Source organism: Hypoxylon fragiforme (assembly GCF_022984875.1).
Source record: "Hypoxylon fragiforme strain CBS 206.31 chromosome Unknown GGS25scaffold_4, whole genome shotgun sequence".
NCBI classification, from domain to species: Eukaryota; Fungi; Ascomycota; class Sordariomycetes; order Xylariales; family Hypoxylaceae; genus Hypoxylon; species Hypoxylon fragiforme.
Genome location: NW_026054759.1, coordinates 3,683,926 through 3,696,796, shown reverse-complemented (window position 1 = coordinate 3,696,796; position 12,871 = coordinate 3,683,926). Strand labels below are relative to the sequence as shown.

The 12,871-nt window shown below is 47.6% G+C and overlaps 3 protein-coding genes across 3 annotated transcripts; 2 read left to right on the top strand and 1 right to left on the bottom strand.

Annotated features, from left to right (window-relative positions):
• Positions 1–157: 157 nt before the first annotated feature.
• On the bottom strand, positions 158–3,356 carry GGS25DRAFT_521157 (uncharacterized protein; the record flags this gene model as incomplete). The annotated part of the gene is made up of 5 exons (XM_049264005.1): positions 158–558; positions 625–1,553; positions 1,635–2,854; positions 3,064–3,155; positions 3,272–3,356. The coding sequence occupies 5 exons, from the start codon at positions 3,354–3,356 to the stop codon at positions 158–160; spliced, it is 2,727 nt and encodes a 908-aa protein (XP_049118331.1).
• Positions 3,357–8,897: 5,541 nt separating this feature from the next.
• On the top strand, positions 8,898–9,595 carry GGS25DRAFT_257192 (uncharacterized protein). The gene is made up of 2 exons (XM_049257252.1): positions 8,898–9,070; positions 9,288–9,595. Exons 1-2 carry the CDS (start codon positions 8,997–8,999, stop codon positions 9,502–9,504), a joined length of 291 nt encoding a protein of 96 aa, XP_049118330.1. The 5' UTR covers positions 8,898–8,996; the 3' UTR covers positions 9,505–9,595.
• Positions 9,518–12,820, top strand: GGS25DRAFT_257088 (glycoside hydrolase family 55 protein). Its single transcript, XM_049257250.1, has 11 exons — positions 9,518–9,764; positions 9,818–9,889; positions 9,951–10,027; positions 10,088–10,466; positions 10,521–10,631; positions 10,692–11,188; positions 11,244–11,737; positions 11,795–11,862; positions 11,913–12,036; positions 12,094–12,287; positions 12,345–12,820. The coding sequence occupies exons 1-11, from the start codon at positions 9,686–9,688 to the stop codon at positions 12,542–12,544; spliced, it is 2,295 nt and encodes a 764-aa protein (XP_049118329.1). The 5' UTR covers positions 9,518–9,685; the 3' UTR covers positions 12,545–12,820.
• Positions 12,821–12,871: the final 51 nt, after the last annotated feature.

Sequence of the window (12,871 nt, the reverse complement as noted above, 5' to 3'; positions counted from 1 at the left end):
TGGCTGAGATCCATGCAGCGCTCGTATCTAGCCAGTTTGCTTGGTGACGGGCATCTAATCCAGTATTTACCCAATGGTCAAGGGTCGCCAACTAATGGCGAGTGTTAAACCGCCACCTAGTAGCGATTTCAGTAGGATTCGCAGCAATAAAATCAGATCATCCTAGGCCGGGATTTTGCATACGACCCAGCGGTGTTCTATCCCGCGGCTTCTCCAATAAATCGGCATACCCTTCGAGACCAGCACCAACTACTTTGACGAGGTCAAAAATGTGCGAACCCTTGAACGTCTCTGCCCACAGACGGATTACTGCTACCGCAAGCTGTCGTAATTTCGTACTATCATTTGCGGCAATGTCCATATTAGATTGTCCGGGTCCAGGCGCTCCCCCTGAAAGTGATGGGTCGATGGGTACTGCGAACTCAGTCTCGTCCAGCATATGCCGCAACATTTCCAGAAGATTTCGTTCATCGGGCTCAGGAGAAGCACCCGTCGGTCCAATCGAAGCAAGAGTCATTAACCACTTGGAGAGGAGGATGGCGCATTCGAGATTGCAGACTGTATCAGGGTCAGATCATCTATACCTTGTGCACATTTTGTCCTGGGGCTTCCATAGGCACTTACGTGAATGTTGCATACTCCAATCAGTGGATTTTCTCCTTGCAACGTAGTTGACGCCGACCTTAACTAACATCGACAATGCATGTATAGCTTGAAATACAGCCCGGTTGAGACGCCCGCTACGAACAAGATATGGAGCATCGTGGAATGCTTGCGCAATCTGGCCCGCATCCCTTGACTCGAGAGTCCTACTAGGACTCAAATCTGTATACAGCCGAATGGATGCCAGCCGCCATAGTGCAGTCGAGTTGTACGCGACTGGCCCTCCTGGAAATGCATCGGGGCCGTTCTGGTGACCGCCTTCTGTCACTCGCGCTTGGTGCTGCTCGAAACTCATCTGCCATATCCTCAGGGCTTGGAAGCAATCTTCGACGTCATCTTGGCGCAGTCCACCAAACAGCGACACAGCATTGAAAGATGTCTGCTTCAGGAGAAATATGTGTTGCAATATGGCATGAATGAGGATATAATTACCCAGGGAAGACATATACGCCGGTGGGCCTTGTGGGGGGCGACTAAATAATCTCGAGAAGGCGTCTTGGAGGGAGATATCCATACTAGGGAAAGATTGACGAGCTTCTTGCCATTGCCAAGCCGTTTCCGCCCTCCACAATTTCGAAGAGTGCGGGAGAATAAGATTCAGCTCCGAAGTCAACAATAAAGGTGGCATGTTGTAAGCAATACTGCAAAGATTGAAGAAACAGTATGCGATGAGCTTCGTGCGGTTAGCTCCTTCTATCCGAACCCATGCTTCCCAGTCAGCCGTTTGCGTGGATTCCGATAAAAGCCCTTCTTCGCGCACTAGGAGAGCCAGCAGGCTTTGAAGTGCTAAAGCTTCGCGTAGGATGGCCTTAGCACCCCAGAGTCCAACGGCGAAGAGTAACAAAAGAGCCTGTATGGTTTCCATGCGAGATTGTAGTGTATTAGGAGAACTTGAAGGATTCACCAGGTTAGTGATATATCCAAGGTGATGAGAAGAAAAGCTTGAGTTATACACGAGTAGGTCTACTTACTACGGCTCTCGATGTGTCTCTTGAGTCATCGAACGCTCTTGTTGAACGGAGCTAAAGGAATGACGAAATCCATGACTTGGCGATGGTCGTGTGGAGTGTGGGCTATACGCGGCTGGTGTTGGAAACAATCCATGGACTTCGTGACTATGGCGGCGTCGGATCTGCTCGAGCGCTACAGCTTTGGCTGCGTACCATAACGCATTTGACCTATGACTTTCAAATCGATACTGCGCACCTACTGCTAAAATAGCCAACAATAATTCCGGAGCTAATTCAGCGGCCATAATCGTTGGCAGATGTAGAATCGGTAGATGATCGTGAAACCCGCTTACATATCCCTCGAGGAAGCGAGTAAGGGTATGGCGAGAAGGAAATACGAAATCAGTTGGTAAAACAGACGAGAATTCATCTAGCCTATTTTTGATAACAGTATGGTCCATAGCAGAAACCCTCATAGGCTGTGCTCTCGTCGAATCGTCATGTATCCTGCTATTGCCATCAGATGGATCTCTCGGGTCTGGCGCTACCGATGGAAAACGGGAAGGAAATTGAGACGATGGCTTTGAGAGCCCGGCTCGATGAATATCTGATATATGCCGCGGCCAGATACTCATACCTTGATCTACCTCAAACCCTTGCGGAAGAAAGTGAGATGAAGTTGCGAAATCGTCCAAGAAGAGATTATAATCGTCGAAGGTTGGCGGCGCTGTTGGGTTTGGCAATCCTACAGACATAGCCACTTGTTCAGGCTCACGCCCACGATCAGCATACGGCATAGGCTCGTCATACGACTTTATTCGCGCCAATGCACCCCCTGACTGTCCGAGATCGGACATCATCGGCTGCATCGAGTTCACCTCGTTCGCGGAGGCAATCTGGGTAGCAGCATCAGATAAAAGATCAAGGTTGCAGGCCGCGGCTCGGGAGGAATGGCGAGGGTCCGGAGCGAGCGGAGGGACAGCCACGGACGAAGACATAGAATCAGAGTGGTAATGTTGCGGATGAGCCCGGACACCCATCATTTTAGACTCGACATGGTTTTCGGTTGATAGCGGCGGTTGGGCAGCACCGGCCGTCGACGGTTTCCGGACGCGGTTACCATCCTTATTAGAACCCTCATTAAGATGCACGAGCTTTTCGTGACGGACGAGAAGATCCCTGATGTCCATATAAGCATATTCACGGGGATACAACGGGGGAATGAGGGCGTGTGCGCTAGTCTTCGACGAGTGACGATTGTGGAGGAGGGGAAGAATGTGTTAAGCCCATGTATGTGCTGTGTGTATCTAAGTTGTGAGGGGGATGGGGGTTGTTTAGCGCCCACGAAAGACGTTGAATGGTTGGGCAGTGGTGGAGAGCTCAAAATCGGCCGCCACACGTACCAACATAAAAAGTAAAAGGGGGAACGAAATAAATTTAACTAACCGACGCCCAAAAGTCTTCCCGCATCGAGCCCATCCACAAGAGAAGGGCTTTTCTTTAGTATGAGTCCGCTCATGACGTTGAACGTGCTCAACACGCCTAATCAGGAGATAATCGTGTAAGTAAAGTAAATTGCCAACGGAAGGAGAACTAGATGGGAGAAGATAGAAACAGATTCTGGCTGCCTTACCTAAAACGTTTGTCGCAAAACTTACATGGTAGGGTCTTAGGCTTCTGCTGCCGGCCCTCCACGTTTTCATCGGCAGTACCAGTTACACCAGAGCCTTCTATAGACGGCATGGCTTGCATTGGGGGTCAGGATAAGTGAATGGTAATTAGTATAAGGTAAGTTCCCTGTAGAAAATATGGGTGCAATGCAAAAGAAGTCACGCAGCACCTGGAAGTGGGGGTAGGCAGAAAGGGAACGAGGTCCTGGGCCAGGAGGTTATGCCGGAAAGAGGAATGAACGTCTTGCAGGGTGGAAGATTGATGGATGAATTCATGGACGTGATGGTAGTATCAGTCGACACTTAGTATAACTCGGTACGTAGCGTGAGTCTTTCACCATTGTTTGCTTTTCCCCAAAAGATCGACCACTCGCCGAAATGGCGGCCAACTTCGCGTGCCCCAACAAAGCTCGTTACCTGAGGGATACCAGAGTTTGTGTGACTGCCTGGCCGTACAAAACTAATAGGGCTGAGGTAACCGTTGGCACACCCAGTGATAGAGAAAGGCCGGGACCAGACGCGCCTCTCTTAGATGATGACCGAGACAGATAAGTTATTAACCGAAGCAAGGTGAACTTTTACTGGCGGATTAATTGATTATATTTTTTGGCGTGGAGAAAGGGGAGAGTACCGAGGAGGAGGAAGGCGTGTGGAGAGGCGGAGAGGAGGACAAGTATGGTATTGCGAAAGGCTGCAACCGAAAATTCAGAATTGAGAGTGGCTATGTGCTCATGTAGAAACTGGGCGAAGAAACTATATTCTTCATGGAAATTGAAGGGCAAATAGAGAGATGAAGGGCTCGAATGAATAATATCCGAAAAATAAGATGAAATGGTGTAAAGCGATTATGATAGATGATGGTTGAATTCGGGGTTGAGTTGAATTGTTTATGTGTAAGATGAGGAGTGTGTGGAGGAAGAATGGAGGAGAGAGGGGAGGATGATCTGGTAGGGATGCGGAGATGGGGGAAAACCGTTAGTGTTAGTGTTAGTGTTAATGGTTAGTGAGAGACAACCTGCGACGATAGTAGGTAAGGTACCTAGCTGTCCGGTAATTGCATTGGTGGTAGGTACATGTAGGTTAGCTAACGAGCCTCTCTCATAGGTGAAACTCGAACAGAAAGAGAAAGTAGTTTTGCACCTTCAATGTTTCTTATGTTGAACCTTCCTAAGTTATCTACCTAACCTTACGCCCGTACGTACCTACCCAGTGACATTTGTATTATATATGTAGTAGCATTCGATGTTGTCTACATTATCCAGGCATTCAAGTTCAAACTTTTCATCTGTACTCCATACTCTAGAGTCTATACTCCATATGTACTGCTCCATTGTTATGTACTCCATACTACATGAACCCATCATGTTATCGATGGGTCAATCCCATTAACACCAAATTAGGAATGGGTAAGCCAGGTGAGTTGCAGGCGGTATTTTTGGTGGCTGCAGACTGAGTGAGTCTCACCTTTGCTCATTATCTTTCTAGCCTTCTAGCTAACCCACCTAGTTATCTATGTAGGTACCTAAGTGTAATAGGATCAGGATTTGCATATGATTACATGTGGTTCCTGAATATGAGAGCAAGAGGGAATAAGTTATTGGAAATCAAGACATATCACTAACCAATGGTCATTGTTTAATTGGCCAATGGTTAATTGGAGCAAAAGCTTCTTCTACATACATATTGCTAAGCTGGTCAACGAAAGCAAGCATTAGGTTGTAGAATCTGGAGGTTGCGTTCCCCGCCCCCCCAGACAGAACATGGATAACAGCCCGCAGCAAGATACATACTAAGATAGCCCCTGGTCAGAAAACCCCATACTTGTGCCATAGCGCCCCTCGGTACCGTCTCCGCATTGGAGAAAATACCATGCTGTAGCCCTGGAGCTCTAGCATAATGTGGGGGGCGGGGGAACCAATTAGCTCGGTGTAAAGCGAGTAACGAGCTCGTGAGAATACAATAGTCGGTATTATTGATGTTGGGTGATATTGGATATTACATACATACATACATAGTATGTACCTATGCAGGTATGTGGTAGTTATGTAGGTATGTAGGTAAGCACAGCGGTATACATGTATGTATAAATTGACATTGATTTATTGAAACCTGGGTACGTCTAACCTACCAACCTATTAAATAGGTACTCATTAAGCTTACTACATAGTAGATATCTACATTGGTCTAATACGCCTATAAATACTCCCATACCAGAGAGAATATGAATTTCTTATACTCATAATCATTGATGCTATACACCTAATCAATAAATGCAAGGATGAAGGCTTTATGAAAATCATTCCCCAGGTACATACCTAGGTAAGGTAGAAAGCTGGAGTGAAGAGCAATGAGCAGCACCCCACGCGTTTAACCGTCGATGATATCGATCCGCAAATTTTCAATTGGCGCTGCAAATATAATAAAACGAGGGTAGGTAAGTAAGAAATGAGTAATAAAAGAATGAACACAGTTGAGCTTATTATATATGTCGTCATTGTGGCATTGGCCAGCAAGCATCATCTACCGGCTGGAATGCCTAGATGCAGACAAATTGAGTTACACGGTAACGCATATTTCACCCGTGGTTGTGACTGGAACTTTAATGGACCATGGCATTCCGATAGCGTGATCTCTCTCAGATGATAATCTCTTGGGGCAATGATCGGCATAGGCCTACTTACATACAAACTTTGTTTGCCGAAGGGGCTAGGCAAAGAGGGGAAGATTGTTGATAGCTTTTATGGATAGATCCAAGCGGCAGCTGTAGGGAGGCATTTTAGTCACCTTTATCTTTCCGATACAAATGCATGAAAGGGGACTAATACATACATATGTAGAAGAACAACATTGCACATTGCAGCTTGCATATAAATAGGTGTATACCTAGATACATAGTAGCTATGACATATAATGTACTTCAATGTTGGCACCAACAATAAATCTTTAATGCTCCTAACAATAGCAGATACAATTTAGAAATTCTTGGAGACAGCACCCCTTTGGAATTCGGCAAACTGCACTAATACCTACTACAGATTACCCGAGTGTGTGGAGTTGATGGAATTGGGGAACTGGGGGAAAACAAGAGTAGGATTGGCGGGAGTTTGGATGCGGAGTACATATCAATAATTCATCATTTGAACGGGTACATATGGTCTGTGTAACTTGGGAACTTTGGAAGTGCGCATTCGCTTAGAGCACCAGTAACCTACGCAATACAACATTAAACCTACACCATACACCCTAAACATATATGTGTCCTGTGTGTTCAGTGTGTCTACCTCAAGATCTAGACAATATTCAACAACCGAGACCAGAAAGAGGAAGAACAAAAACGGGGGGAGAGCCGCCTTGAAAAGAGGTGTAGTTTAGAACGGCAACTTGGGCGTATAACTCGAAGAATGCGCTGGCACACATGCCATGCTTTACTCGTGGAAGCTCCTCTCAATCTGATGATACGTTTCCGCTCATGTTCAATGTCCGGAGACTTCATGTAATATAAACCTATCTTTGCTGCTTTATTAGATGCTACGACACCCATTTAGCGAACCCCGGATCTCACCAAAACCCGCAGACCAAGAACCGTAGTGCCAAGGTATCACTGCAGCAATGACCATCACTGGGATCAATTAGAGATGGTGGGTCCTCAACCACTTTCTTTGGTATATTTGGACGGATAATCACAAAGAGAGGCATAGGATTGGTTATTTGCGAGACCTCTGCTTAGGCTAGTTTCTCAACTGAAGGTATGGTGATCGGCAGTGGCTGAAATATTTCTACCATCGCTTTTGATTGCTTGGAAGTTCCGAATATGGAAAACAAAAAGCCTCATGACGGGACCTCATGATGGGATCCCATGATCACGGATGACATCTCGACAACTTCATAGGTAGGGCTAAAAAGGGCGAAGAGGTTGCGAAGTTAATGTTTTGCGACATGATAGGCCTCTTGTGTGAGAGAGGAAAGCCTCCCAACGCAATTGTTGGACATATTTATCGATGCGGAACAAGAGAAAGGTGACGGAAAGGGACGTCGGCAAATGGTATTGGAAGCCCCCGGATAATTCAAGCCTTATCGCCAAGATTTTGAGAATGAAGCTTGAATCTAGCTTCTAAGAGGAAAAAAGGGGGGACGGTTAGGTTTATAGCAAATCATGGCCAACAGAGAGAGGTCAGTACAAGATGATCGACTCGATCGACTCGCATGGGTTAGGGTAAGAGAGACATGGAGAAGTCAAGAGGTCTGTCGTCGTCCAATCCGATGATTGATAAATAACCATCTGGTTAAGTCTGAGGTTCAAGGTTGAGTTCAGCTGCGCTCACGCATGAAATACGTCAATGATATTTTCGGGGTATGGAAATCGGGCATGCATGCCAGGCAATACTATGCAGATATGTGCTATGTGCCAGTATGTGGTAGGTACGAGGCTAGAATGATGAATTGTGCTTTGCGGCGCAAATGCCAATTTAAGCTATGAAAAGGAGACGGGAGTCTTAAAAAGTTAGCCGGTGTCAGAAGTCTTGACGAAATAGAATCGATAGGAGGAGAAGAATCGTGGAAAACAAGGTTGAAGTGTTAAAATGTCAATTATAATGGGACGAAAGGATTGAAACTTGAAAGAGAGCAAAAGAGCGAGGAACAGTGCATTTTTACAGTTTAGCTAGAATCGATTACTATGTACTAGGTATGTACTCCAGGGTACAATGCTATGTACTACAGGTGATAGGTATCTCGGCTGTTAACTGACCTATCCTGGTATTTATCTCAGTGCTAATACCAAGTAGGTTAGGTCTGCAAGTCATGCCGCGCGCGGACTTTGGAAAAAACAACTTCCAAAATGGATCAATTAATCCTTGGAGAAACCCGAACTCCCCCAGATTTGACCGATTCACCACCTTCCCCTTTCTGTCGGATCTCTACCCAATGACCTACCCAGTATCCGTGCCTATTTATGTAGTAGGTAGATTGATCGAAACCCTTAGTCGGGCCGCCCCCTGAATTCACAACTAATGGCCAAGTTAGCTTAGGTATTGGATCACGTTTGTCCCCTTTTCTTGAAAATTTCATCTCTTCTTCATGTCGTCTACCGTTCAAAATAGATGAAATGGCTTACCTTAACGCCAGGGGCAGATGGTTACCGGCCATGACCTGGGAAATCAATGCAACGCAGTGCAGAAAACAAATAACTTTAGCTTCACCTACGGACCAAACGAGACAAGTTTGTCCTGTCAGCTTCTCGGTCCAAGAGCATGTGGGTTTTAGGTCGCCGTGAGCCAGGCCTTTTCTTCACTCGAATCCATGTCAAAGAGTATAGAGCCAAGGTTGAAAGTTTTAAATATGTAATGATGGATCTGATTAATGTGAACACTGTCGAAGGCTAGTTGAAATTCGTGATTCCCGAGAAGGCGGATCTCATCGCGCCAAAGCCGCGTCAGATGTCCCACCGTCTCGACCGAATGGTTTTCATGTGGCTGGAATGTCTCGCGGCTCCAAGCCTCCAACATCACATGCTTGAAACAACCACTTCTACCTGGAACACACTGACCAATTTAGGATGGCCACATCGTCCAATCCCTGGTCAGATCCGCCAACGCGCCTATCACATTTCACCTGGTACCTGACAGGAACTTTCCATTTCGAGCAGGAGACTCTGCCCCCGCGGTAGAGCCTGATCCCGACAGATTCTAATCTTGGGCTCTGCTGCAATGAAAGGATGACCTTCGATGCGCTCGGCCCCCGCTCACTGCTACCTATGCTTCTGTTGAGCTTGTATACTACTAGCCAAGAGTATGCCTCATCTACCTACTCCATCTACTCCATCTACTCCATACCTACGATTGCTTAGATCTATGTGACCTCTGAAACTCGCCCGCAATGCTACCTCACTGGATCGTTTCTTTCGAAGAATGCCATGTCTTGGAGCTGTTTAACAAATTGTACCCAATATACTCTATTCTGAACTGGCAGGTCCTATTCTCCGACCACCCTAGACTTACATTCTTAGTGACATCTTATGCTTGTGCTTGTGCTTGCGCTTCGGCCGAAGCAACCCAGTCAGCTACTTGAGCATGGTTATTCGATGGCAGGGGGTCCATACTTTGGCTCTTGACCTTTTGACCTCTTGCCTCTCACTTCTCACTTCTCATCTCGCCTCTCGCCTCACACAGTCCCGCCCCTCATCTGCAGAGGCTGGGCAGCGCACGTTACCTTGCGGGCGCTAATCTTGTCCTTTCATCACCGGCGGATGACATGGCTAGCTGTAGGAGCGTTTGCCTGGTGACGACACACACCACCCTGTTTCCATTTAGGTTATAAGCCCCCCCCCCTACTCATCCATCTCAACGTTGAGAAGTTTGTATATCTCTACTAGTCTGCGTTTTCATACACTACTCAGACTTCAACATGCAGCTAAAAACACTCCTTTGGGCTGTCATCAGCCTTACAATAAGCGTTAATGCTTACTGGCTCGAAGACATCAAACGTGAGGATATCCTCAAGGTTGCCTTAGGACACTGCCAACTAACCGTTTTGTAGACCAAGGCGTGGCGCCTTTCGGTGGTTCAGGATATACAGTTTTTCGTAATGTAAAGGATTTTGGTGCCAAGGGTTCGTATCATGAAATATCTGGGTCTTGGTTGATCCACGATAGCTGATATAATCATTATAGGAGATGGTGTGACAGATGATACCGCGGCCATTACGGCGGCGATGAACTCCCCAGATAACCGTTGCTTACAAGGTTGTGTAAGTTGATGTTTATATCATAGAATTCACCTCGAGTACTAGCAAAGCTGACATTCACAGGCATCGACCACGAAAACGCCAGCAGTTGTTTACTTCCCATCCGGAACCTATCTCATCTCATCTTCGATCGTCCCCCCTTACTTCACGCAGATGGTCGGCGACCCGAGCAACCGCCCAGTTTTGAAGGCCACCGGCAATTTTCAAGGGTTTGGTTTGATTGATGGAAACCCGTACTATACCGAAAACTTGAACTGGGTTTCGACAAATGTGTTCTACCGCCAAGTACGAAACTTTGTCATTGACACCACCGGAATTGCGCCAGGGACGGCGGCTACCGGAATGCATTGGCCAACTTCGCAAGCGACGAGTTTGATCAATATCGAGTTCAATATGCCTACAGATGCCAGCACGGTTCATGTTGGATTATTCATTGAGAGCGGTTAGTTTCCGACAATAATTTGTGCTTTCCGGGGCATCTGACTAATATATCTAGGCTCTGGTGGTTTCATGAGTGACTTGACGTTTAATGGAGGTGCTACTGGCGCATCCATGGGTAACCAACAATACACTATGAGGAACTTGGTTTTCAACAACTGCAAAACTGGTTAGTTATTTATACTTGTGTGTGAGACCGAAGCTTAAATTGCTGACTATCAATCTTTAGCTATTATTCAACTTTGGAACTGGGGTTGGACCTACATCGGCCTTCAGATTAACAACTGCGGAAAGGGAATTGATATCACCGCTAACGGCACGGATGGCATTGCGACGGGCTCTATTACAGTCATCGACAGCACATTCAAGGACACCCCGGTTGGTATTGCGACTGCCTGGCAAACCGGTGCTAAGCCCGACACTGCTGGAAGCGTCATCATCGAGAATTTGGCTCTCCAGAATGTCCCTGTGGCAATTCAGGGCCCAAGCGGCACGGTGCTAGAAGGTGGCTCCACGACGATTGCTGGATGGGGTCAAGGCCACCAATACTCGCCGGATGGACCTACGACCTTCGCAGGAAATATCGACGGTAACAACAGGCCCAACGCTCTCCTTGGCGACAATGGTTACTATTCTCGATCTAAGCCGCAGTACGCGGACCTTGCTGCGTCTGATTTCGTAAGCGCCCGCGATTCTGGAGCCAAGGGTGACGCCACAACCGATGATGTAAGCTTCTTTTCCTATCTTGATACTATACAGGATTGCTAACAGAACGTGAAAGACCGCGGCTCTCCAAAATGCTATCAACACTGCTGCCTCCGGCGGAAAGGTTCTCTTCCTTGATTACGGTCTCTACAAAGTCACATCGACTCTGAGCATCCCAGCAGGCGCCAAGATCATCGGAGAAGGCTTCCCTATCATCATGGCTAGTGGCAGCACCTTTAGCGATATGAGCAACCCGAAGCCCCTCTTACAAGTCGGAGCCAAGTCTGGTGACGCTGGACAGGTTGAGTTCACGGATTTCGTCGTGGGAACTCAGGGCCCTGCCCCGGGCGCCATCCTCATCGAGTGGAACCTCGCCACACAGGGTACCCCCAGCGGAATGTGGGATGTTCACGCAAGAGTTGGAGGATTCCAAGGGTCACAATTCACTGTCTCTGAGTGCCCCAAGCAGCCGGGAACTGGCAACATCGACTCCAAGTGCATCGGCGCGTACATGATGATGCACGTCACGCCCCAGGCAACCAACTTGTACATGGAGAACACTTGGCTATGGTTAGTTATCTGTCACTGACAAGCAAACGAACGGGCGACACAGCTAACATTTTATAGGGCTGCGGATCACGATATTGAAGACCCTACCAACACTCAGATTACTGTCTACTCTGGCAGAGGTCTTTGTAAGGCGCCCTTATCCGTCCTATCTCGTGAACGTTACTAACGATGATAGACATCGAATCCACCGTCGGTACCTTCTGGCTTGTTGGCACCGCAGTTGAGCACAACCACCTGTACAACTACCAATTTGCCAACACCAAGAACATCTTCGCCAGCATGCTTCAAACCGAGACACCGTACGTCAATTACAATGTTATTTTTATTTATCTTGGCAAATGCTAATCCCTATTTAGATACTACCAGCCAACACCAGATGCCACCAAGCCATTCCCCGTCGTCACAGCCCTGAAAGACCCCGACTTCGCCTCGGCGTGCTCTGGTGTCTCAGGAAACTGCGCTAACTCATGGGGCCTGCGCATCATCGACTCCACAGATGTCTTCATCTATGGCGCCGGGCATTACTCCTTCTTCAACGACTACAGCACTGGTTAGCGTCCCCCCCTTTTCTTGTTTCGCATTTTGCACTAACCACGTCCAAAAATAGACTGCTCCACAGTCGAAGCAGGCGAGAACTGCCAAGCACGCATCGTGTCGCTCGAGGGCTCCGTAAGCAACGTCAACGTCTACGCGCTCAACACGATAGGATCGTTGAGCATGATCGACCAGGACGGCAAGAGCCTCGCCAAGTGGCAAGACAACGTCAACGTCTTCCCCGCCAACATCATGCTGTTCAGGACCGGCTAGAGGCCGCCGAGAGCGGACAGGCTGTCAGGAGGGGGTGTTTCGCGGTTTGGCGGGTCCCCAATACTATTACCGCTAGGGTTTAGGGGCTCGGGAAGGGAAAGGGAAAGGGGGGTTCATGATGACGCGGACGAATATGATGGGAATTTGGGGCATGATGATATTGGGGGTTATGTTTGGGGGGGCGGACACGCGCATATCAACTTGGTGTACATGCTTGCACTTTTTTACTTCAGCACATATTTAGCTTTCACGTATATAGTAGGGGAGATTGTGCATTACATGTAGGCAATTTAGCATAGGCGCCTACTAATCTACGAGGTAGGTGCC

Bases quoted from the DNA above. Each gene is read 5' to 3' on its own strand.
- GGS25DRAFT_257088 (XM_049257250.1), top strand. From the start codon at position 9,686: ATGCAGCTAAAAACACTCCTTTGGGCTGTCATCAGCCTTACAATAAGC. The intron at 9,890-9,950 runs GTTCGTATCATG...TAATCATTATAG, and splicing joins AAAGGATTTTGGTGCCAAGG to GAGATGGTGTGACAGATGAT. The intron at 10,028-10,087 runs GTAAGTTGATGT...TGACATTCACAG, and splicing joins ACCGTTGCTTACAAGGTTGT to GCATCGACCACGAAAACGCC.
- GGS25DRAFT_257192 (XM_049257252.1), top strand. From the start codon at position 8,997: ATGACCTTCGATGCGCTCGGCCCCCGCTCACTGCTACCTATGCTTCTG. The intron at 9,071-9,287 runs GTATGCCTCATC...TTACATTCTTAG, and splicing joins TTGTATACTACTAGCCAAGA to TGACATCTTATGCTTGTGCT.